The 25,220-nt window shown below is 47.5% G+C and overlaps 1 protein-coding gene across 2 annotated transcripts; it reads right to left on the reverse strand.

Annotated features, from left to right (window-relative positions):
* Window positions 1-999: 999 nt before the first annotated feature.
* GRSF1 (G-rich RNA sequence binding factor 1) lies at window positions 1,000-25,220 on the reverse strand. Of its 2 annotated transcripts, XR_014493014.1 has the most exons (11): window positions 24,831-25,220; window positions 15,015-15,156; window positions 13,214-13,369; window positions 12,952-13,095; window positions 11,264-11,399; window positions 10,695-10,873; window positions 8,162-8,283; window positions 6,151-6,286; window positions 5,865-5,975; window positions 3,729-3,815; window positions 1,000-1,182 (listed from the first exon to the last, which is right to left on the reverse strand). XR_014493014.1 is itself a non-coding variant. In XM_083367174.1 (10 exons), exons 1-9 carry the CDS (start codon window positions 25,146-25,148, stop codon window positions 3,766-3,768), a joined length of 1,383 nt encoding a protein of 460 aa, XP_083223300.1. In that variant the 5' UTR covers window positions 25,149-25,220; the 3' UTR covers window positions 1,000-1,182; window positions 3,729-3,765. The 2 variants fall into 2 exon arrangements, 1 of the variants encoding a protein (XP_083223300.1); XM_083367174.1 differs by lacking the exon at window positions 5,865-5,975.

Genomic DNA, 25,220 nt, shown 5'->3' on the forward strand with positions numbered 1-25,220 from the left:
GGGCTTGTATATCAAACGTGAACTTACGGAAAGCAAAACTGGGTGATCGGGGGAGATCTCCCCATATCCATGTTCAGCTCCTATTTAGGAATTTTCTAGCTGTTGCCTAAGCTTTGCATGCAATCAAATTTCTGTCCGGTCATGTCACTCATAGTAATCCACCGTTCCAATCTTATCAAAGCCAAGGAAGGAAGGCGATGGCCAACACCTCATCCCCAATCTCTTTTGTGTGTTGCCTGCTAGTGTGGAAACTCCCATGCCTCTACCTAAACGACTTGAGAGTGAAAAATGTGGAATTTCAAGGGTGGAAAGGGAAGCATTCCTATTGTCCAGGTCTATTCAAGACTTGTCTTCAAGATTAGTGTTTTATTGCAGCCGCTGGAGGAGTCTATGATGCCAAATTCCCCCCCCCCCAAAAGCGTAGCATCTAAAGCAGCTTCTTGAGCCCGTGACAATCTAGAACAAGGGTGTCCAAATTTGGTAACTGGTAAGACTTGTGGACTTCAACTCCCAGAATTCCCCAGTCCCCATGGCTAGCTAGGGAATTCTGGGAGTTGAAGTCCACAGGGCTTAAAAGTTTAAAGCACGACTGGCTGAGGAATTCTGGGAATTGAAGTCCACAGGGGCCAAAGCTGGATACCCCCAACAGAAGGTCCCTTCAGAAACACATTTCTTTCATGCATGTAGTTGCATCCGTGTGGTGTCTAGTCAGCTTTTCCTTCCAAGTTCCTGTCTCAAAGCCCTGCTCCTACCAAGTTTGACACAAACATTATTCATTTCCCCAAATGTACCATGGCTGAGCAGGCACATGGCCACAATGTCCTACAGTTCTCTCTCTGCTAGGGATTGCCTGGCCCCTCTCACCATTTAATGGTTGAGTTGGCTTTGTTAGCCAGATGTTCTGAAACGAAAGGACCACTTCCATCGGCACGATCAGAACTGACAAGCCAAGCTGCGTGGGACCCTCTCGGCTTGGCTCCCAATCAACCAGGAAGCAAATTTAAGTACAGTTCAACTTTAATGTTGGTTTACGTAAAACAGAGCCCGCACAACCGTTTCGTAAGGGTTTCAGACACAGCCGCTGGATTTTCTTGGAAAGGCAATTCGGGGTGGGTGGGTGGGGTGTGACGGGAATAATAGTCCAGCTCTAGGAACGTGCAGATGAAAAGCATCTTAGCTTATCTGTGGAGAAAAAGAGAACAGAAGCAAATGAACAGAGAGGAACACTGGCCAATTCCCACACCTGAGGATAAGCAGTCAAGGACGCCAGTCAAATGACATTCCTAAAGGAGTATCAAGCGGTCGGCCTTTCTTTTGAGGATTCTGAAATGCAGACTGTGACCTAGTACAAATTTTCTGTTCTTAAAAAGAGTTTGTAAGAGTTGAGGTCAGAGAGTTTGCAAGCGTTGACGCAATAAAGTATAGGTGTTCCTCAACTCGTGACCAGTCCAAGTTACGACAGATCCCTGAAAAGGGTACTTGTGACTCAGATTTGAAGTGGCAACAGCCACACAATCAACCCCCAAGTCATGTGATCACATTTTGGCAACTGGCTCACATTTAATGGCTGTTTGCAGCATTCCATGATCACGAGACTGCAATTTATGTTTTTGCTAGAGAACGGGTTCAATTCCGGTTTCCAGCAAATAAAAGCTCCTTACTGAACCATTTGCTTCACAACCATTGCAAAAAGTAGTAAAACTGGGTCCAGTCATGTGAAGTTCTGCATAATGACTTAATCACAACTTACAACTGTAATTGTAAGACTCAACTGTGGTCATAAGTCAAGGATTACCTGTATCACGCATACTTCCTTTGTGGTATTTAATTTTAACACAAGCTTTTGGTTCTTTTAGCAGAATACATGTTCTCTAATGATGTTCTAAATCTGGCTATTTTACAGCTTTCCTTATGAAAGCCTCTTTAGTTCTCACACTATAAAATGAAAAATTGAGACAATCTCCTGTGAACCAACCAACGTTTGTAAACGAAGGCTGACAGGCTTAGTCTGTTGGGCAAATCCAGACAAAACTCAGTTAAATAATTAACTACTTATTGCAATATGTAACTTTAGTCAATGGATTCAAGTCACTTAGTTCCCATTAAATCAAATAAATTTGGGTTCTGATTTTAACAATTAATTACTTAAACAGAACAAAGCTCAGATAGCAGCCTGGATCTGAGCTTGTGTCCCAAACAACATTCCTCAATAGGAGAATGAAACTACGCAAAATAATTGGAAAAAAGCCCAATTCTATTCCAGGTTTAAGGACTGCAAAACCCTGAAGAAGTAGCAGTTTAAAGGTAATTACTGGAAGATAAATGTGAACAGATAGGTTGTCACACAGCCACGGATTAGAGAACAACATGAACATTAAATTTTGAGCCCAGTTAACATGCTCGCCTTAGGGACGTGGTGGCTCAGTGGGTTAGGACGCTGAGCTTGTCGATCAGAAGATCGGCAGTTTGGCGGGTCAAATCCCGAGTGCCGCGTAACAGAGTGAGCGCCTGTTACTCGTCCCAGCTTCTGCCAACCTAGCAGTTTGAAAGCACGTAAAAATGCAAGTAGAAAAATAGGGACCACTGCGGTGGGAAGGTAACAGTGTTCCGTGCGCCTTTGGCGTCTAGTCATGCCGGCCACATGACCACGGAGACGTCCTCGGACAAGCGCTGGCTCTTTGGCTTTGAAACAGAGATGAGCACCGGCCCCTAGATTCGGAAACGACTAGCACGCATGTGCGGGGGAACCTTTACCTTTAACATGCTCGCCTTATAGAAAACCTGTCTGAACATGTACTATTTTTAGCCCATTTCTTACGTTCATTTCAAAAATTAAAGCAATTAAAAAAGTTAAGTCCTAAAAAAATAATAATATGTTTCTCTTGGTCCAAACAATTTTTAGTTTGAAATTGGCCATTGAGAAGTCACATTTATAGAGAGTTCAGTTACCAGCAGCAATTGGTAGGAGAAATTTCCTGACAACCTGCCTCCAGAAGATGTGAATGCTTTTAACACTGGAAATTTTTAAGAAGAGCCTGGACAGCCATTTGTCTGAAATGGTATAGGGCAGGGGTAGGCAACCTTGGCCCTTTTATGACTCGTGGACTTCAACTCCCAGAATTCCTGAGCCAGCCGTGCTGAGGGGGAGAGGTTTCCATGCTTAGCCATGCTGGCTTAGGAATTCTGGGAATTGAAGTCCACGAGTCATAAAAGAGCTAAGGTTGCCTACCCCTGGCCTATACACTAAACCAGGGGTCTTTAAACTTGGCCCTTTTATGACTCGTGGACTTCAACTCCCAGAATTCCTGAGCCAGCATGGGGGCACTATGGCTCCTTTATGACTCGTGGACTTCAACTCCCAGAATTCCTGAGCCTGCCATGCTGAGGGAAAAGGGAGAGTTTCCAAGCTGAGCCATGCTGGCTCAGGAATTCTGGGAGTTGAAGTCCACGAGTCATAAAAGAGCCAAGGTTGCCTACCCCTGGTATAGGGCTGCCTGCCTAGATGACCTCCAAGGTCCCTTCCAACATCATCACCATCATCATCTGGCAATTACTGTCTCCTAGAAAAAGTATGTCTCAGCATATCAGGAATTAATAACAATAGAAAAGTTATCACCTCCAAAGCCACCTTGAATGGGCCAGCTTGACAAAAACCCTAATTGTCCAAGAATTCAGACATTCTGCGGGAAGCCATTGCATCCCTGCCACAAATTTCCCAATGAACTCACCTCAACTTTGGGAATTATACCACTACCGTAGACTGCTCTATTTTCTGCTCGGTGACGAATTCAGGAATAATTCAATATAACTATGCTCTGCAAAATAAAAGAAGATAAATGTCAGGCACAAAGAATCGGCGCCATTCGTAAGGCTGCCGCACAGATTATTTGTTTGAAGTCTGTATATAGGACAGTGGTGGCGAACCTTTTAGAGACCGAGTGCCCAAACTGCAACCCAAAACCCACTTATTTATCGCTGGGTGCCAGGTGGGCGTGGCCCACTGGGTGGGTGTGGCTGTGGTGGTCATGGAAGATTGTGTGGGTGTGGCCAAGGTGGGTGTGGTCACCTCAATGTCGCTCGTGGGGAGGGACACCTGTGGGGGGTGGGCAAGGTTGGGGGAGCTCCAGGAGGTCTCTGGCAGGTGGGGCGGTAGGCAGGAGACTCATCCTGTGGGGTGAGGCGAGGCAGGGCGGGGGTGCCATTGCCATGGGGCAAGGCAGGGACCGGGGCAGTTGCTGCCTGACACCATTGGCCCCCGCACACAGAGGCCAGCGAGCGCATGGGGGCCGACAGTGTACGTCAGCAGCCACAGCCTGCCGGCCCCTCGACTGGCGCACTCTGGCGCTCCGCAGCCCGCCAACAGTTCAAAGAAGCCGCCTCTGAGATGGATGGTTGGCCAACAGCTGAGGAGGTGACGCAGTGGGTCGCGCCTGGGAAAAAGAGACCATGCAAGGCCAGGAGGGACGGGACGGAGGGGGAGAAATCAGCCATGCCGGGATGCATCCGGCCACATGGGGCCTCGGCGAGTTAGCAGGCAGCTGGTTGAAGACGGACAGTTGCCATCTCTGGGGAATGGTGCACATGCCCACAGAACCGGCTCCGAGTGCCGCCTCTGGCACGCGTGCCATAGTTTCGCCACCACTGATATAGGAAATCTGGTAAACTGAAAGTTCAGCACTAAATTGGGGCAAGATACGGGCAGCCCTCGCCTTAGGACCACGATTGAGCCCAAAATTTTCGTTGCCAAGCGAGACAAGGGCTAAGTGAGCCTTGCCCCGTTTTATACTCTTTCTTGCCACAGCTGTGAAGGGAACCACTATACCAGGGGTCGGCAACCTCGGCTCTTTTATGACTCGTGGACTTCAACTCCCAGAATTCCTGAGCCAGCATAGCTGGCTCAGGAATTCTGGGAGTTGAAGTCCACGAGTCATAAAAGAGCCGAGGTTGCCGACCCCTGCACTATACAGTAGTTGGCCAAAATTGTGGAAACCTTTTGGGAAAAGTGTATTTTTGAGGTTGGATGGCTAATAACAACCCCGCCCTTTTTTGTAATACCATAAAATTATATATCAATGGAAAGATAATTTAATCGAGAATGTAATGCAACAAAGTTTGTTCAATTATCTGTACTGTATTCTAGGAAATGTTATAGCCAACTAACCAGAAAAAGGAACCACAACTTGCTTAGGTTGTATATCGGGTAGCTTTCCTTCATCTGATTGTCGCCAATGAGCACGAGTGTTGAGAGAGCCAATCGGGTTGTCATCTTGTTTTGGCAATGAGCCAATCAGATCCCAGTAAGATCCGGTTATCGATATACTGTACTGAAGCCGAGAGGAGGACATTTGTCAGTGTGATGGGATGGCTATCAAGTCGGTTGGGTTTTTTTTTTTGCGTTCTTTCATGTAGTGAGCTTGTAAAACGTAATAAAATTAAAGTAACGGTGCAAAGAGTTGGCTGGTTGCCCAGAAAGCGATGTAAAATAGTATTATTAAGTGAACAAGGCTACAGTTATAAAGACATTAGAAGGAAAATTGGTGGAAACTTAACCAAAGGTGGCATTTCTACTGTACACTTTTCCCAAAGGTTTTCCACAATTCTGGCCACTACTGTAGTTGTTAATAACATGGCTAAGTGAATATAGTTTCTCCACTGACTTTGCTTCTCAGAAGGTCGCAAAAGTTGATTTACATGACCCCAGGACATTGCAACCGTCATATATACGAGCCCGTTGCCAAGTATCTGAATTTTGACCATGGGGATGCTGCAACGGTTGTGAGTGTGAAAGATGGTCATAAGTCACTTTTTAATGGCATTGTAACTTCGAACAGTCACTAAACGAATGGTTGTAAGTTGAGGACTACCTGTATGGATCAACGGAATTCAGGAGGGGTTGGGACCTGCAGAGCTTGTGGCAACACAGTGATTCTAAACTGATGATGCGTTTAACTCTGCCTTCCCAGCAGTTCTCCTACCTACAATAAATGAAAAATTAATTCGAAGCAATCTCTATCAGCTATTAGCTATGACTAACACCTGCCTTTAGGAAATCCATATTCCTGGCATTGGTTTGTTCAAAAATGTATAGTCCTGCTAGAAAATGCTTTTCAAACCCCGCAAACCTGTGAAAAATTGGCAAGAGGTACTTACGGACTTTAAAGTTGTTCTTGGCCATGGCGGCAACTGCGTCTGTGTGCGTTTCAAAGTGTACATCTGCTTCTCCGGTCGCTTGGCCACATGAATTATATTCCATTGTGATCCTCACAGGCTTTAAGGGAGCAAAAAACTAAAAAAACAAAACAAAACAGAAGAACGAAAACCCAGGACGGTTTAGTTAATCAACGTGACATAAACTGTAAGTAAAAGTATCAAGTTAACTATCAAAGCACAGGCCAGCATTAAAAATACTGACCGTGAATCATAAGCCAGATGCTGAAATGTTGGACCCATATAATATAAATGCTCAAGCGTTGGCAATCAACTTCTCAGGCAAGCACTTTTAATTAACACTCTCACGCACTCATCCCTTTCCTTGTGATAAAAAAAGCTACTAGAAAGTTCAAAGAAAGACGTTTCAGCCAGTAACTTCTAAAACCGTAAGTAATCCTTGACCGACGACTTACAACTGAACCCAAAATTTTCATTCACTTAGCAACGGTGACCAGAAAAGTCATAAAATAGGGCAAAGCTCACTTGAGACCCGTCTTGCTTAGCAATGGAAAGTTGTTACCAATGAAGGAGAATATCTGTTGCTCAGGGTTGAAAGGAGGGGCTTCCTTGGTGCTCTCCGAGCTGGCTTGCTTACTTGCAGACGTTTCATTACCCAACTAGGTAACGTCATCAGTGCTAGAAGGGAGGGCGGAGGTTTGAGGAGGAGGAGGAGGAGGAGGAGGGCTGAGATGTTCTTGGTGCTGTCTGAGCTTGGTTGTTTTTTTGCAGACATTTCATGACCAAAATAGGTTATATCATCAGCGCCAGAAGGGAGTGAATATGTGGGGAGGAGGAGGAGGACTGTGGGGTCCTTGGTGTAATAATAATAATAATAATAATAATAATAATAATAATAATAATAATAATAATAATAATAATAATAATAATAAGAAGAAGAAGAAGAAGTAGTAGTAGTAGTAGTAGTAGTAGTAGTAGTAGTAGTAGTAGTAGTTGGAAGGGACATTGGAGGTCATCTAGTCCAACCCCCTGCTAAGGCAGGAAACCCTATACCATTTCAGACAAATGGCTGTCAAGTCTCTTCTTAAAAACTTCCAGTGTTGGAGCATTCACCGCTTCTGGAGGCAGGTTGTTCCAATGGTTAATTGTTCTGTCAGGAAGTTTCTCCTTAGTTCTAGGTTGCTTCTCTCCTTGACTAGTTTCCATCCGTTGCTTCTTGTCCTGCTTTCAGGTGCTTTGGAGAATAGCTTGGCTCCCTCTTCTTTGTGGCAGCCCCTGAGATATTGGAACACTGCTATCGTGTCACCCCTCACCCTTCTCTTTGTTAAACTACACATACCCAATTCCAGCAACCATTCCCTATATGTTTTAGCCTCCAGTCCCCCAATCATCTTTGTTGCTCTTCTCTGTACTCTTTCTAGAGTCTCAGAGCTTGGTTGTTTTCTTGCAGATGTTTCATGACCCAAACTAGGTAACATCTTCAGTGCTAGAAGGGAGGGTGGGGGTTTGCAGAGAGGAGGAGGAAGAGGAGGAGGACTGTGGGGTCCTTGGTGTTCTCTGAGCTTGCTTGTTTTCTTGCAGATGTTTCATGACTCAAACTAGGTAACATCCTCAGTGCTAGTAAGGAGTGCCGTTTGCTGTCAGTTTACATTCTGGTTGTTAAGTTAGTTACACGGCTGTTAAGCGAATCTGGGTCCCGCTTTGGCTTTTCTTTTCAGGAGGTTGCAAAAGTTGATCACATGACCCCAGGACACTGCAACCCTCCTAAGTACATGCCAATTGCTGAATTTTCATCTAAATTTCGATTGCGCGACAGCTGGTAGTTTCTGTAAATAGCTTAATGTTAATCTGACCTACTTGCAACTTTCAAAATGGCTGACTAAGACATCAGAAATCCAGGCTGAGAACGGGCCTTTTTTCCCCCACTCACGACTGCTCAGGATGTTTGAAACCACCTTACTTACACACACACACACACACACACACCACATACCTGTATGATATCTTGCGCTGTTGCTTGAAAAGGCATTCCTCTCAGGTGGACAAAGAAAGGGGCCGAGAAGCTTCCCAGTTCAGTCCCCTCCTGGGGCTTTTCAAATCCTTGCCTATAAACCTCTGTAGAGTCGAGACAGCAAAACAAATATTTGCAAATTATATCTATGTCCAATTCATTCTTTTTATAGTCCTTTTATAGCAAAAGAAAGCAAAGGTAGGCAGCACCAATACTAATAATATCTTGTTTCCCTGAAAAGTAAGATGTACCCCGAAAATAAACCAACTTTTTTTGGGGGGGGTGGACCCAGTATAAGCCTTAAGGTAAAGGTAAAGGTTCCCCAGCACACGCGTGCTAGTCTTTTCCGACTCTAGGGGCCGGTGCTCATCTCCGTTTCAAAGCCGAAGAGCCAGCGCTTGTCCGAGGACGTCTCCGTGGTCATGTGGCCGGCATGACTAGACGCCAAAGGCGCATGGAATGCTGTTACCTTCCCACCGGAGTGGTCCCTATTTTTCTACTTGCATTTTTACGTGCTTTCGAACTGCTAGGTTGGCAGAAGCTGGGACGAGTAACAGGCGCTCACTGTTACGCGGCACTCGGGATTCGACCCGCCAAACTGCCGACCTTCTGATTGACAAGCTCTGCGTCCTAACACACTGAGCCACTGCGTCCCTCTAATACCCCCCCAAATAAGCCCAAGTTTTGGGGCAAGGCGCATGTCTAAAACTCAAGGTAGGGCTGGGCTGGGGGTGGAGCTGCCCCATCCGGCCCCCTGTACCCGCTTACTGTTGCAGTCAGGCCTCACCTTGCCGGCCCACTTCTTCTACAGGCCAGGTGGCCATCAGGGGCCCTCTGGAAAGGCCTCTGCAGCAGAGAACCGAGCTATGGATTGAATCCGTAGCTCGGTTCTCGGCTGCAAGATCTTTCCGGAAGGCCTCTGACGGCCAAATGCAGGCCGAAGCTCCATTCTCAGCTGGCAAAGGCATTTCCTTCGGCCACAGAAGAAGCGGGCTGGCTCGGCAGGGCTGTCTTGTGCCACCGCCACGAGGTGAGACTGTGGAAAAGACACACACACACACCGAAAATAAGGCCTGGTGCCTCTCTTGGAGGCCAAAAATAAATAAATCAGGGTCTTATTTGGGGGGGGGAAACACGGTAGTACTAGTACTAAGAACTATTTTGGGTGCAATCCCAAAAGAACTGGAGCACCACTTGGGACACCATCGGCGTTGACAACTTCACCCTCAGTCAATCTCAAAAGGTAGTTTTACGTGGAACAGTCACGATACCTTCAGCACCATCAACCATTCACATCTGCCTATCCCAGGTCCCTGGGAGGGACTGTATAAGGTTGGTGACAATGCCAAATACAGTCTAGACATCTGGCTGACTGCGCGACAGACCGTAATAAAATAGCAAAATGGAGCATCACTTGAACCCCATTGGCATTGACAACTTCACCCTCAAGTCAATTGCAAAAGACGGTTTTACTCGCAGCAGCTTTCATTCTGCGACGCTACCTCCAAGGGCTAGATAGGCAGACAAAAATGGCAAATCCAGTCTGAATTATCGGTCTGACTGTACAGCGAACCATAACAAACAAACAAACAAGAACAAACAAAAATTGAAAAGGACGGACTTGATGGACTACTGAGTCTTTTTCTGCAAATCCAGCCTGAATTATCGGTCTGACTGTATGGCGAACTTTAATTAATTAATTAATTAATTAGACAAGAACCAACCAACAAACAAAAATTCAAAAGGACAGACTTGATGGACCACTGGGTCTTTTTTCTGCTGTTAGTTTTCTACGTTTCTAGGAAGCCGACTTCAAATGCAGGCAGTGCTCCATTTTACAGCCGCAACAGAGCCCCCAAATTTATGTTGCTAAATGAGACATTTGTTAAGTGAGCCTTGCCCCCCCCCCTTTTTTTTAAAATATTTTTTTTGGCCACATTTGTGAAGTGAATCGCTGCGGTTGTTAAATTTTAGTAACACGGTTGGTTCAGTCACCCTGGCTTCCCCGCGGACTCTGCTTGTCTGAAGGTCGCACGACCCTACAACGCTGCAACCGTCGTTAAGTGTGAGTTACTTGTCAAGTGTCCGAATGTAAATCCCAGGACCATGGGGATGCTGCAATGGTCGTTAAGTGTGAAAAATGGTCATAAAAGTCACTTTTTCCAGAGCCGTTGTAACCTCAAACGGTCACTAAGTGAGCCTGTTGAACAGAGGTCTCCAACCTTGGCAACTTTCAAGACTTGTGGACTTCAGCTCCCAGAATTCCTCAGCCAGGAGAGTTGAAGTCCATAAGTCTTAAAGTTGAGCATGACTGAGTGAGGAATTCTGGGAGTTGAAGTGCACAAGTCTTAAAGTTGAGCATGACTGGCTGAGGAATTCTGGGAGTTGAAGTCCACAAGCCTTAAAGTTGAGCATGACTGGCTAAGGAATTCTGGGAGTTGAAGTCCACAAGTCTTAAAGGAGCCACGGTTGAGGACCCCTGCTGTAGAGGACTACCCATAAGGTCTACGCTCACCGCTTTTCTTTTCATTTTCGTACGCCGGGCTGGCCTTCGAGACCTCGTTCAACTTGCTTTCCTCAAAAATGTTTTCAGAACCCGGTTTTGGAACCGTCGATGCCATCATCTTCTTATATCGGAAAAAGTCACTGTGTGTTCGAATTGCACTTTTCTGACTCGGAAATATCTCTATATAGCTAGAAAGTATTTTTTTTTTGAAAGGGAAAGAGTTAGACCACGACAATTATCAAAGCAGCTTTTTTTTAATAAACGAAAGCTCAGTTGAAACATCAGAATTTTCTGTCAAAGGTCCCAAACCCAGACCGGAAAACAAATAAGTTGGGATCAAGGGAAACCTGGTTTATTCAGGCACGCTTTGGCTTATGAAGCGCAAAACAATTGCAAAATAAAGTTAGGTAGCGAAACACACACACACACACACACACACACACACACACACACACCTGCCCACCCTTTGAGCCAACTCATATTAAAAATGAAACCACAGACTATTTGCCTCATGTGCAAGTGAGAAAATGGCCGCCCTTTCCCTCTTAAAAAGTGACCCCTTTCTGTGATTTTCCTACCGGTTTCCAATTTCTTCTTTATGCTTCAGCAAAGCTTTGTTAGCCATTTCCGGCGTGGCAAACTGCACAAAAGCCTCTCCTGTTTTCCTTCTCCCGTCGTAGTCAAAGACAAATACTATGTCCTGTACAGTCAAACCTGGAAGAGAAGCCATTTTGCAGCACGTCAGGAGACTCAGCCAGAGCATCAAAAAAGGCACATCTTGCGATTTGCTGGGTACGGGAAATAAAATGCGCAGACCCTCTGCCACACAGTACAACCTTCACATTTGTCTTAAGTAGGATGATCTCAACGTTGTGCGTCGTCGTTATTTTTGTTTTTGTCCCCCCCGAGCGATCAAACCTGCCTTCAAATGCCAAGCTCGGCACGGACGTTAGGGTGCAAGCCGATTTAAGTTTCTAAATTATTGTCTCAGAAAGGCTAAAGCAATTCGCCTACGGAGATTCTCAGTCATCCGTGGCGCAACCTAAGAGAACAAACCCACCAGGGCAAGGTTCAGCAGCCCATCTGCATTTAAAAGACGAAGGCCGCTCTTTCGAAGACGGCAAAGTCCACATTTTGGACGGAGAGGACCGCTGGTTTGAAAGAGGGGGGTCAAAGAGGCCATCTGTGTCAAAACTCTGTGTCAACAGAGGGGGAGGGATACGACATCATTTATCTCCACTCTACAACGCAGTCCTTTCAGCAGTTCCAAGAAGGCTCCGCACCCATTTGCACCACTCAGGTGACCCCGAGGACACAGATAAGCCTCCAGGTGGCCTCAAGGCAAAGGGCCAGCCGTCTGCAAGGAGTATAAATCCTTCCATTCCCCACCATCCAGTCAGAGCTGAAGAAGCTTCTGGGATGAGAAGAGAAAGGTCTTCAAAGAAAAAAACAAGTCCAGTGGCCTCTTGAAAACGCATCTTTGGGGCAAAAGCAAGTCATGGCTTCTGAGGAACTGTCTCATCCCAATGGGAGAGGCCCACCCCACCTGAGCCACCTCAAGGGGCAGGCTACAGACCTTGTTGGTTGATGAATTACGGCTGGCGGGGTCCAAGAGAAGAGCCTGGTCTGCTATGGTACCTGACCTTTGGCACACCATGCCCCTCCCTGAGGTGTCTTCCCATGGGCCTGACGATGTGGCTCTGTCAGTTCGCCAAGGGCCCCAAAGGGGTGCCATTGGTCTGGAAGTGGTTAACAGATTAAGACAAGGCCCTGCCTCCTCCCATCTGCATCTTTCTCCCTTCCTCCGCATCTTTTATAATTGTAGATTATTATTATTATTATTATTTACGGTTTTAACGTTTTACTGGCTTTTATTCTTTTAATCTTCTACTGGCTTTTAATGTCTGTAAGATGGCCAGAGTAAGTGCTAGGAGAGATGGGTGGCAGACGAGTCAAATAAATAAATAAACTCTCAAAATGATTCTATCTTTTCTTTTTTCTTTCCCTTATACTATCTCCTTTATGCAAACCTTTCCTGCCCATTCAAGAAATCCAAGCAGCTGTTCATTTAACACACAATCAAGTTCTTAAATCATTCAGGGACACCTCAATGGTCCAATGCACACACATGCAGAGAGAGAGAGAGAGAGAGAGAGAGAGAGAGAGAGAGAGAGAGAGAGAGAGAGAGAGAGAGAGAGAGAGAGAGATGGGGACAGGGAGGGAGGGGGAGAGAGGGTGGGGGAGAGAAAGAGAGGGAGGGTCTCACCTGAAAAGAACTCCGTTATATCTACTTCCGTGCAACGGTAGGGCAGACCACGCAGTCGTACCACCCCATCATTGTTTACAGGCGCTGAACGGAATTTCAGGCTCCTCATTAGGGCGTCAACATCCTTATTATGTATTTCGAAAACTGTTGGGAAGAGAAGCACAATCATAAATAAAAGGGGGGGGGGACCGGCGAATTTATTTAAAAACGTGTCACGATCAGGCAAAGGGGTTTTTTGGGGGGACCGTTTCGCAAGGAGTACCTTCCACATAGCGCTGGCCCAGGTACTTCCGGTGTTTGTTCAAGGCGTTCATCACATCCTGTTCCGACTCAAGTTCGACGATCGCATCTCCTCTGCGCTTGCCGTCTCGGTACAGGAGGAAATGGATGCCTTCCACGCCATTTCGGATCTTGCTCCCTAGCAAGTCAGCAAGCCGGTGAATGGTGACACGAGACAACTTTCTTTTCACACACACACACACACCCCCACACACAAGACGAATAAACTGGAATGTATTTGGATGTTTTGCGTTTGGTATTCCCCAACCCTCTTTCAAAACTTCTATAATCTCTCAATATCTCAAGAGCCAGCTTGGTCTAGTGCAGGGGTCTTCAAACCTGGCCCTTTTATGACTTGGGGACTTCAACTCCCAGAATTCCTCAGCCAGGCACGCTGGCTCAGCTTGGAAACTCTCTCTTCCCTCAGCATGGCTGGCTGAGGAATTCTGGGAGTTGAAGTCCACAAGTCATAAAAGGGCCAAGTTTGAAGACCCCTAGTCTAGTGGTTGAGGCACCAGGGCTAGACTGTGAGTTCTAATCCCACCCATGAATGCCAGCTGGATGACACTGGGCCAATCACCAGGAGACAGTGAGTTCTAGTCCCACCTTAGCCATGAAAACCAGCTGGGTGACTTTTAGTCACTCTTCCTTCAGGCCTACTCACCTCACAGGGTTGTTGTGAGGAAAACAGGAGGAGTAAGGTGCATTGGATATGTTAGCCGGCTTGAATTATTTGTAAAAAATAAAGGTGGAATATAAATAAATTATCACAGGATAACGTTCACTAATTTTAATCAAAACATGTTATTTAAAAATTTTTTGGTTAAAATGTAGGTGTGGGTCTAGTACAGGGATAGGCAACCTCAGCTCTTTTATGACTCGTGGACTTCAACTCCCAGAATTCCTGAGCCAGCATGGAAACCTCTCCATTTCTCCTCAGCATAGCTGACTCAGGAATTCTGGGAGTTGAAGTCCACGAGTCATAAAAGAGCCGAGGTTGCCTACCCCTGGTCTAGTATAAACACATGCATTCATTTATTTTAGGTAATTAATGTCAGGCTCTTATCCGTGGAAAAGCCTCTCATTCAACCACTTCTAAACTTGCAAAATATGTTGAGGGATACTTTTTATATATATCAATATATATATCAATATATATCAATATCTATCTATCTATCTATCTATCTATCTATCTATTCACTCTGCTTGCAACTGTAGGTTTTTAAATGAATAAATAAATAAATAAATAAATAAATAAATAAATAAATAAATAGCCCTTTTAATCTTGGTTATAGCCTTGGCTTTTTCCAGGGTGCCCCATTCTTCAACTTCCCACCAATGACTATTGGGAAGCTCCCAGTCAGACAAGGAGGAAGGGTCAAGTGGGGAAGTAGCCTGTGCATTGCTGCAGGAGGTATAAATCTGTTGGCTCCTAAGTGCCATGAAACCTGATCTGACTGTTCCCAACGGAAGGCGAGCAGTCTGAGGAGATACTTGCAATATAGGCAGAACCCAATAAAGTGTTCTGACTCGGACCTTTTATGAATGGATCTGGCTGCTTGCAGCTGGCAAGAACCCAGGGATACCCCGGCGGTCTCCTTCCAAGTACGAACCAGGTCCAATTCTCTTTCAACTTTCCACGGCAAAGCCCGAAACGGCCATCAACCGTGGCGTCACAAAAATATACCTCGGACGCCACAAAATAGACGTGAAGCATAACACAATATGTTTTGCGCCAAGAGCTGGTGGCCTTTAATGGCTGCCCGTCGGGACCATGACGTTACCTGAAAAAAAGTTGAGGACGTCTTCCTCGGTGCAGTCGTACGGCAGGCCTTGGGCCCGAATCAGATGCACTTCCTTCTCCCCTTCGCTTTCCTCTGCGGTGATTTCGTATTCTGGGGGAAAGTGATAAGACGACTCGGGGTCCTGCGAAGAGAGAGAGAGAGATTTTTTTTAAAAAAAATCTTGTAATTGTTATTTTGTGGAAGTGGCAAGATAATACAGATCCTCTTGGAAGCTGCAGAGGCTGAAAAAGTAAATAAGTCTTAAGGTTAAAACTTTAGAAAGGCTCAAGGCCTTTTTCCCTGTTGAGGAATTTCACAGAAATTTAATATTCTCACACATCTTGAAAAAACTCAGGGATATCAAAAGGGCAATTTCTACTGCCTTTCTAGTAATAGCGATCATTGTGTTGTTGTTTGTTAGTTGCGAAGTCATGTCCGACCCATCGCGACCCCATGGACAATGTTCCTCCAGGCCTTCCTGTCCTCCACCATCTTCTGGAGTCCATTGAAGCTCACGCCTACTGCTTCAGTGACTCCATCCAGCCACCTCATTCTCTGTCGTCCCCTTCTTCTCTTGCCCTCGATCTTTCCCAGCATTAGGCTCTTCTCCAGTGAGTCCTTCCTTCTCATTAGGTGGCCAAAGTATTTGAGTTTTAGCTTCAGGATCTGGCCTTCTAAAGAGCAGTCAGGGTTGATCTCCTCTAGGACTGACCGGTTGGATCGCCTTGCAGTCCAAGGGACTCGCAGGAGTCTTCTCCAGCACCATAGTTCAAATAGTGATCATTATTAGCAATTAATCACAATGAATCCTGGTCAGCGCTATAATTTTGGCGACTACTGCTGCATATGAATCTCTAAGTATATTGCAACATGTGGGAAACAAGAAGGCAGAAGCCTAAGGATGGATGCTAAAACCCAGAAATGTTTACTTTGGAGAAATAAAACCAATTCTGTAATATTTTACAGCAACCTTGGTTTAAACAAGCTGTGAGTTTAGCGGACTGTCCAGAATCCATTTGTTTAAACAGTGTACAGTGAGGGGGGAAAATTATTTGATCCCCTGCTGACTTTGTACGTTTGCTCACTGGCAAAAGAAATGATCAGTCTATAATTTTAATGGTAGGTTTATTTGAACACTGAGAGAATAATAACAACAAAAATCCAGAAAAACGCATTTTTTTAAAAAGGTATAACTTGATTTGCATTTTAATGAGTGAAATAAATATTTGATCCCTTATCAATTGGCAAGATTTCTGGCTCCCAGGCGTCTTTTATACAGGTAATGAGCTAAGATTGGGAGCACTCTCTTAAAGGGAGTGCTTGTTACCTGTATAAAAGACAGAAGCAATCAATCAAAGTCCACAGAAGCAATCAATCAATCAGATTCCAAACTCTCCACCATGGCCAACGCCAAAGAGCTGTCCAAGGATGCCAGGGACAAGATTGTAGACCTACACAAGGCTGAAATGGGCTACAAGACTATCGCCAAGCAGCTTGGTGAGACGGTGACAACGGTGCGATTATTCGCAAATGGAAGAAACACAAAATAACTTGTCAATCTCCCTCCGTCTGGGGCTCCATGCAAGATCTCACCTCGTGGAGTTTCAATGATCATGAGAACGGTGAAGAATCAGCCCAGAATTACACGGGAGGATCTTGTCAATGTTCTCAAGGCGGCTGGGATCATAGTCACCGAGAAAACAATTGGAAACACACAATTGGAAATCCTGCAGCGCCCGCAAGGTCCCCTTGCTCAAGAAAGCACATGTACAGGTCCGTCTGAAGTTGGCCAATGAACATCTGAATGATTCAGAGGAGAGCTGGGTGAAAATGCTGTGGTCCGATGAGACCAAAATCGAGCTCTTTGGCATCAACTCAACTCTCTGTGGAGGAGGAGGAATGCTACCTGTGACCCCAAGAACACCATCCCCACTGTCAATGAACATGGAGATGGAAACATCATGCATTGAGGGTGTTTTTCTGCTAAGGGGACAGGACGACTTCACCGCATCAAAGGGACGATGGACGGGGCCATGTACCATCAAATCTTGGGTGAGAACCTTCTTCCCTCAGCCAGGGCATTGAAAATGGGTTGTGCATGGGTATTCCAGCATGACAATGTCCCAAAACACACGGCCAAGGCAACAAAGGAGTGGCTCAAGAAGAAGCACATTTAAGGTCCTGGAGTGGCCCAATCTCCTGACTTTGATCCCATAGAAAATCTGTGGAGGAAGCTGAAGGTTCGAGCTGCCAAAGGTCAGCCTTGAAACCGTAATGACTTGGAGAGGATCTGCAAAGGGGAGTGGGACAAAACCCCTCCTGAGATGTGTGCAAACCTGGTGGTCAGCTACAAGAAACGTCTGACCACTCTGATTGCCAACGAGGGTTTTGCCAAGTACTTTTAGTCATGTCGGAGCTCAATAGACATTTCAGGTAAAGAGGCAAATCTCTAGAAAATTTGGTCAGTTTGTGTTGAATTCTTAAGTTTCATAGAGTTACTACATGTCTTTTTTTTTATCGGACAAAGGTTGATTCTTTGGAAAAACCCAACACTAAATTAACTGAGGAGACTGATAAAAATGAAATAAAGGTGAGGTGTTTTTTTCCCCCCCCTGCATAGGATAAAATTAAAAGAAACAACATTCGGGCTTTAGGGACATTAGGATACATTCATTAATTAGATCACTTCTAATTTAACTAATATCCCAGTCTGGCTCATACGTATCCCAAAACAATTCCAGATGCAAGAGATGCCAGATGAAATTAACATTATGGGATGGAAATCTATCTGACCTAGAGCACAGAGGTCTAATAGAGTGTTACTCTATTGTTTGGAGAGTTACTCTAAAGCAGTGATGGCGAACCTTTTAGAGACCGAGTGCCCAAACTGCAACCCAAAACCCAGTTATATATCGTCGGGTCCCGGGTGGGTGTGGCCCGTTGGGTGAGCATGGCCCATTGGGTGGGCGTGGCTGCGGTGGTAAGGGCAGACTGGGTGAGACTAAAAAGTTCAATCAATCAATTCCAACTTTGCAAGTGTTCTGTACCAGCCTGCTACTGGCCCTGCAGAAAAGGCAGGGACAACCCCTTTTACAAGAAGGCAAGAGGCTGGAATTACGCCTGCCAAATTTATTGCTACTAAAACAAATAGAACAAGACATGAACCAAGAAACAGGAGCTTTTCAAGCGGTTGCCTTCAGCAAACCAGCCCTCCCACGCATTCCCCCTTAAATACAGGTCAGGGCGTGGCTTCTCTCTGCCTCCTTCCGAGGAGCCCCATTGCCTTCCTCTGTTTACTCCTGATTGACTGCCTCCTGCGTCGGGCGTCCTTGAACAGGGCCAGCTGTGGGTCATCTTCATACACGCTGTCAGGCTCACACAGCTGGGTCTGCGTCGTGACCAGATGAGAGGGGCCTGGCTGGGGGCTCTCATCAAGCTGTCCAACCCCCTCAGCAAGCTCTTCAACACCCCCCTCCTCCTCCTCCTCCTGAGTCGTCCAACCCAACTGCCGAACCCACAGGCTGACCCTGAATCACAACAACAAGATCTTTTTTTTCCCCCATGAGAAATTGAAATTGATTCATTGATTGAACCTTTGTTTTTGCACATGGCGGCAGAGGCCTACAGTGAAAAGGTTTTATAAAACCCAGCTGAAGGCCTAGGACTGGGGTGACGGCACGCGTGCCCACAGAGAGGGCTCTGCGTGCCACCTGTGGCAGGCGTGCCAAAGGTTCGCCACCACGGCTCTAAAGCTTTCTTTTTTCCCGCTATGTACTGTATCTGGCTGTTTTCAAATGGCCTTGAGAAGCAGGTCTTCAGGGCCATATATGTAACCTGCAACATACAGGAAAATATACTCAGGAATAAGATAAAAACAGTTATGAGGAACTTTGCCAACCTAGTATACTACAGAGGATTTATATTTCCAGAGCTCTTGGTTAGGAATTCTGTGAGTTGCAGTGTAACTCACATGAAAGTTACCTTGAAGCTGGGGAAATACTAATTTGAAGGATAAACGTTTCTCACGAATAAAGGCCAGTTTCTAGTTTAGCTATTTACATAATCTGCAATGCATATAAATGAACATCATGGCTTCAATCGGAAGAGGTATTTCAGAACTCACAGGAGGGCAAAGGCAGTATTCCATTTGTGACTCCCTAAAAAACAGCTGCATCTATTTCCAGAACTCCCATCTTGGAAAAAGATATCACAGATACTTGATGAGATAGCGACGTGTGCTGGGTTTTTTTTGCACTTCTGAAACATTTCTTGACAATCAGAATGACCCCATTTTGTGGCATTCGTCTCACACGTGACCCCAATCCATCCCGCTCTCAAAACAAAATCAGGCTTCCTTTAATTCGCCTTTCCTGCTATATACCGGACTCATGCTTGTCAGCCTCATCCTGTGAACCTTAACGCATGTGTATGTGTGCACATGTGTACCTGTGTGATACACACACACACACAACACACACACACACTCAACAGTATTCAGGAATGACAGGGTGTCACCCTGCCAATGCTTCTCAAGGTGACCCAGAGGGAAAAAAAACAAATGGCAGCTCCTAAAATTCCAAACTCCTTTGAATGTCAATAATGTAGAATTGTATTAGGCACCTTAGCGTAAAAGGCTTTTCAACCGGTGACACCCGTACCACCGGCGGTACTTTCGCACCCGGCCGGTGGTTACGCAACCTTTCGCGTAACCCGACCTCCGCTCCTTCCGACGCGATCTGAAGACCTACTTGTTCGAACAAGCCGGCCTGGCCTGATGGGTGATGGGTTTGGGTTTTTATTATTGTTTTAATGTATTTTAACTTACTGCTGTAAGCTTTTGGGCACCCTGTTTAATCTCTTTTAATTTTTGTATTCTTGTATTTTTGTATGTTTGCCCTGTTCACCGCCCAGAGTCCTTCGGGAGAAGGGCGGTATACAAATACAATTATTTTAATTGGGGTTTTTAATAGTACAGGGTTGATTTAATATTTTTAACTTGGTTTTTAACTTTTGTATGTTTGATTTTTAACTCCCTGTTAACCGCCCTGAGTCCTCAGGGAAAGGGCGGTATATAAATGCAATAAAATAAAATAAATAAATAAATAAATTTTTATTATTATTATTATTATTATTATTATTATTATTATTATTATTATTATTATTATTATAGAGAAGTGGGGGTGGTGGAGAGGGGGGAGGAATGAGCTGAAGCGGCGGCAGTGCCACACAAGCCGGAAGGAGAGAGAGCTGGAACTGCAGGGCTGTCGGGACTCGGCAGAAGCCCCAGGATCAGGGCCGGGCTCCAGCTGATCGGTGCTTCCAGAAGCTGGAGGTGCCCTGAAATGGAGGGGGAGAGAGGAGAGGATATAAAAGGAGGTTTTGGCGGGAAAGGGCCAGCGAGCGGCTGCCCCTGCTCCGCCCTCTGGGCACGGGAAGAGAAGGCGGCGAGCACCCGGTCTCTCTGCTGACCACCGAGAAAGAAAAAAAAAGGCAAGAGAAGCGCTTCTCTTTCCTCCGGGACTCCCGCGCTCGCCGCCTTCTCCCTGCACCCCCAGGGGGTGGGGTAGAGGAGGCGGGTGGAGGGGCTCGCTCACGCCAGGGCTGCCCCGTGGATCTAAGGCTGAGCGTGTTCCGGCTTTGATGGCCCCCACCGGTAGATCAGCGCCACGCCCGCCCGCTGCCCTAGCCTCGCAGCCAGCGGGCTTCCCGTTGGTGTGGGATGGCCATCGGCAGGGCTGGCAATCTCTCCCCCTCCCGTCATCCCTTCCTGAGTGTGGAGGAAGGAAGGAAGGAAGGAAGGAAGGAAGGAAGGAAGGAAGGAAGGAAGGAAGGAAGCGCTTCTCACGGTTTTTAGCTGCCAGAGGCTCCGGGCAGGAGGCTTCACATTTTGACCCACCCACCCCCTCGTTTCACCTCTCCCAGACCCGTGCACGTGTTTGTGTGTGTGTGTGTGTGCATGCATAGGAGAGTCTCACTCCTTGCAGCCCCAGGCTGTGACCTTGGGGAGGAAAAGAAGGGGGGAGATAAGAGAAGCTGCGATGGGAGCTTCTTGCAGCCTTCCACAGGGCTAAGGGGGGGCAGGGTGCTATGGAAGCGGCCCCACGTGGAGAGAAAGAAATAAGTACTCCGAAAAACCCAGCTTTCATTAGTTTGCAGTCTGCTGTCGCAGAAGGGGTCTGTTGAGGGCCCGGGGCTGCAAGAGTGAGACCCGCGCCCGCGCGCACACACACAAACACGCGTGCACAGGTCTGGGAGAGGCCAGCCGAGAGCCACGCAGAGGCGACGACAGGGGATAGAGGTCAAAATGTGAAGCCTCTGCCCGGAGCCTCTGGCGGTTTAAAAGAAAAAAGGAAAAAAAAGCAGGGAAAGAGCGGCAACTTGGCTGGAAATGCCCCAGTTGGAAGGAGAAAGCAATTTTGTCTTCTGTTTTTTTGTCACAGACTGAAACTTTGTTGGCAATCCAAGTTAACATGGGTATATACTTGAATTGTGAGCTCTTAGGAAACTATCCCCTCCTTGTGTGTTGCCAACAGCCATTTCCGGTGGGGAAGACAGGACAAAGCAGAGCGGTGTGTGTGTGTGTGTGTGTGTGTGTGTGTGTAAATATTTTGCTTTGCTATATTTCCAGTCTGAATTAGGCCAAGGCAGGGTCCTTACAAGAGAGCCCTTTTAAGCAACCAAGCTACCTCTTGCTCCTGAACGCTAAAGCTGTTGCATGCGACAAACGGGAGGAGCTCTGATCCAACAATCACAGCCACCATTTTGACAGTTTGGCTGCACTGTCGTCTCTGGACGCCGCCCCCCCCCCACTAAATGCAAGCAAGGGATAAGCTGGGCCTGGCTTGCTCTGGGCCTTTTAAGTGGCCGCTAGACTACTCGCAAAAGTGGCATTTGATCACAAGGGAAGGAGGCGTGGAGAAACGTTTTCCCCTTTTGCATTTGAGCATCCAAGAAGGGACGGGAAGAGAGCAAGGAAGGAAAAAAGAAGGAAAGAGGGGACGACGGAAGAAAAAGAAGAAGGAAGGAAGGAAGGAAGGAAGGAAGGAAGGAAGGAAGGAAGGTCGGTCTGAGGGAACTGCTGCCTTAGTGCTTGCCCACGACCAGCCCTGCTGCCCTTTTGCCATCCCCTTGTCCCCTCCTCCTGACTCTCCTGGTGGTCTCCCATCCTACCGCTGAGGATGCTTTGATTACAAAGCCGGGTCTCCTCTGGCATGGAGAGGGAGTGGGCCTCCCTCTGACCCACACATTTTGCCCTCCCGCACAGACCACGAGCAACCTGGCCAAGGAGAGCGAGCCAAGCAGCCTCAAGGAGAAGGTTAAGTGCAGCCAAGCACCCCCTTGGGGAAGTCTGGGCTGAGCTGGGCGCTTGCCCTCCACTGCCCCGGGCTCTGGGCAACCTGCACTGCCCGCGGTCCTCCGCTTGGCCTGAGAGCAAAGGAACCACCAGCGAAGAAATTAAAACCAGCACATTTTTCCTTTTTTTTTACTTTGTAACATTTTATTAAATTATGGAATAAATAATAGAAAAATAGAAAAGCAGATAGGAGGACACAGTGGGGAGGGAAAAGGGGGAAAAAGTGAGGGGGAGAAGGGAAAAAGAACAGAGTTCCTCTGTTGCAGTAGAATGAAGCACTGACATCGAACCTCAACTTTTTACTTTTCCATAATATTACAAACAAACCATTTTTATAACAACAAATGAATCTAACCAAGCAAAACCCCAAACCCTGCCCCTTTTATTTTCAGCCATCAGATTTTTGACACCTTGCTAAACACTAGTGACACTCGAATACTGTCACAGCCTAAAAGGGGTACAATCTGTGAAAAGGTTGAAAAGCACGCACACAACCAAAAAATCAACAGCTTTTAAAGATGACCCAAAAAGAAAAACGAGAGCCAGATCCTAAATTTCAAAATCCTTTCTGTATGCCAATAATGTAGAATTGCATTATGCGCCTTAATGCACCTGTCTGTATATATGCGTGTGTATGTGTGGGTGTAGGTATATATGCACACGTACACACACACCCAAACAAAAAATCAACAGTATTTAGGAATAGGTTATCACTCTGCCAGTACTTCTAGAGATGACCCAGACAGAAAAAGCAGGGGCAGATCCTAAATTTCAAAGTCCTTTTGTAGGTCAATAATGTATTATGCACCCTATATGTGTTTATGTTTGTGTACACACACACAAACACAAATCAACAGTAATTAGGAATAGTAAGTGGTCACCCTGGTAACGCTTCTCAAGATGACCCAGAAAGCAGAGGCAGATCCTAAATTTCAAAATCCTCTTGTCGGTCAGTAATGTATTATGCACCTGTATGTGTGCGTGTGTATCAACAGTATTTAGGAATAGGTTGTCACTCGGCCAGTACTTCTAAGAGGACCCAGAGAGAGAAAAAAACAGAAGCGGGTCCCAGAACTCGACAAACAGTTCTGTTTTTGTCTTGAAGCTACAGCAAGTCCCCCCATTCTGCCCCAAGTTTATTTACTCAATTTAATCAATAGTTGGCCAAAGCCGGCTAGAAAAAGCAGGTGCGGCACACGCCAACTTTAGCAGCACGTGCTCAGCCAAGCCTGCCTGTGGAAAAACACCCCTCAAAGCAAAAAATCTGCCAGGATCTCCAGAATCATCCCCAAAAGTGGGGCTTGGGGTTGTTTTCTGCACCCTCAAATTATTCCGTAAAGAGATTGCGGACTCTGTGTGTGTGTGTATGCGTGTCCTAATTTTCCCAACCCCCCCCACCCTCCATCAGGCGGATACAATGGGGAAAGGATACAATGTTGCCAGCCTTTGCCTTTCAAAAGTGGGGAAAAGGAAGGAGGCCGAATAGGCAGAGACTGCAGCAGGGAGGGGGGGGGGAGGCTACATTCCGCATGACCTTCAACCCGTCTCTAGGAGGCTCGAGGCTGGGGGGAGGGGCTTTGTAGTCCAAGACCCCTCCTGGGAAGAGGGTGCAAAAGAGGGGGGAGATTGAAGAGAGGGGGGAGAGAGGGGGGCAGGAGGAGGGAGGGGGAGGGAGGGAAAGAGAGAGGGAGGGAGGAAGAGGGAGGGGGAGGAAGAGGGCAGGAGAGGGGGAAAGAGAGAGGGAGGGGGAAAGAGAGGGGGAGGGAGGGAGAGGGGGGGAGAAAGAGAGGAAGGGGAGGGAGGGAGGGAGAAAGAGGGAGGGGGAGGAAGAGAGGGAGAAAGAGAGGGGGAGGCAGGGAGGGAGAAAGAGAGGGAGGGGGAGGGGGGAGAGAAAGAGGGAGGGGGAGGAAGAAAGGGAGGGAGAAAGAGAGGGAGGGGGAGGGGGGAGAGAAAGAGGGAGGGGGAGGAAGAAAGGGAGGGAGAAAGAGAGGGAGGGGGAGGGGGGAGAGAAAGAGGGAGGGGGAGGAAGAAAGGGAGGGAGAAAGAGAGGGAGGGGGAGGGAGGGAGGAAGAGGGAGGGGAGGAAGAGAGGGAGGGGGAGGGAGGGAGGAAGAGGGAGGGGGAGGAAGAGAGGGAGAAAGAGAGGGGGAGGCAGGGAGGGAGAAAGAGAGGGAGGGGGAGGGGGAGGGGGGAGAGAAAGAGGGAGGGGGAGGAAGAAAGGGAGGGAGAAAGAGAGGGAGGGGGAGGGGGGAGAGAAAGAGGGAGGGGGAGGAAGAAAGGGAGGGAGAAAGAGAGGGAGGGGGAGGGAGGGAGAAAGAGGGGGGAGAAAGAGAGGGAGGGGGAGGAAGAGGGAAGGGGAGGGAGAGGAAGAGAAAGAGAGAGGGGGGAGGGAGGGAGGGAGGGGGAGGGAGAGAAAGGGGGCATTCTCCTCCCCCCCCCGCAGAGGCGACCCCCGCGGCCTACCTGGCTGTAGCATCGGCCCGCGAGGGGCGGGGCTAGCAAGGACCCTCGCCAGGAGGAGCCGAAGCCGGGCACCGGCCCGGCCGAGCTGGCGACCCCGCGGCTCTGCGTGGCTGCCCCGAGCAAGAGCAGGAGGCGGCGGCGGCCGCAAAGGCCGAGGGCGCCGGCGGAGGGCGAGGGCGGCGAGGACGACGACGACGAAGAAGAAGAAGAAAAGGAAGGCCGCAGCGGCAGGCAGGCCGCGCCGGTGTGGCGGCAAGTGCTGTAGCTACAGCCGCAGCCGCGGAGCAGCGCGCCCAGCACCCAGCGAGTCCCGGCCATGGGAGAGGGAGGCTTCGTCGACGTCGTGGCAACCACCCCGGCCGAGCTAGGCCTTCCGGCGCACGCGCGAGC

Source organism: Vipera ursinii (assembly GCF_947247035.1).
Source record: "Vipera ursinii genome assembly, chromosome: 7".
In the NCBI taxonomy this organism is placed as follows: domain Eukaryota; kingdom Metazoa; phylum Chordata; class Lepidosauria; order Squamata; family Viperidae; genus Vipera; species Vipera ursinii.

Coding starts and splice junctions, on each gene's coding strand:
- GRSF1 (XM_083367174.1), bottom strand. CDS start 25,148: ATGGCCGGGACTCGCTGGGTGCTGGGCGCGCTGCTCCGCGGCTGCGGC. Junction 8,284..10,694: donor CGAAAATGAAAAGAAAAGCG/GTGAGCGTAGAC, acceptor TCGACTCTACAG/AGGTTTATAGGCAAGGATTT. Junction 3,816..6,150: donor CAAGAACAACTTTAAAGTCC/GTAAGTACCTCT, acceptor TTTATTTTGCAG/AGCATAGTTATATTGAATTA.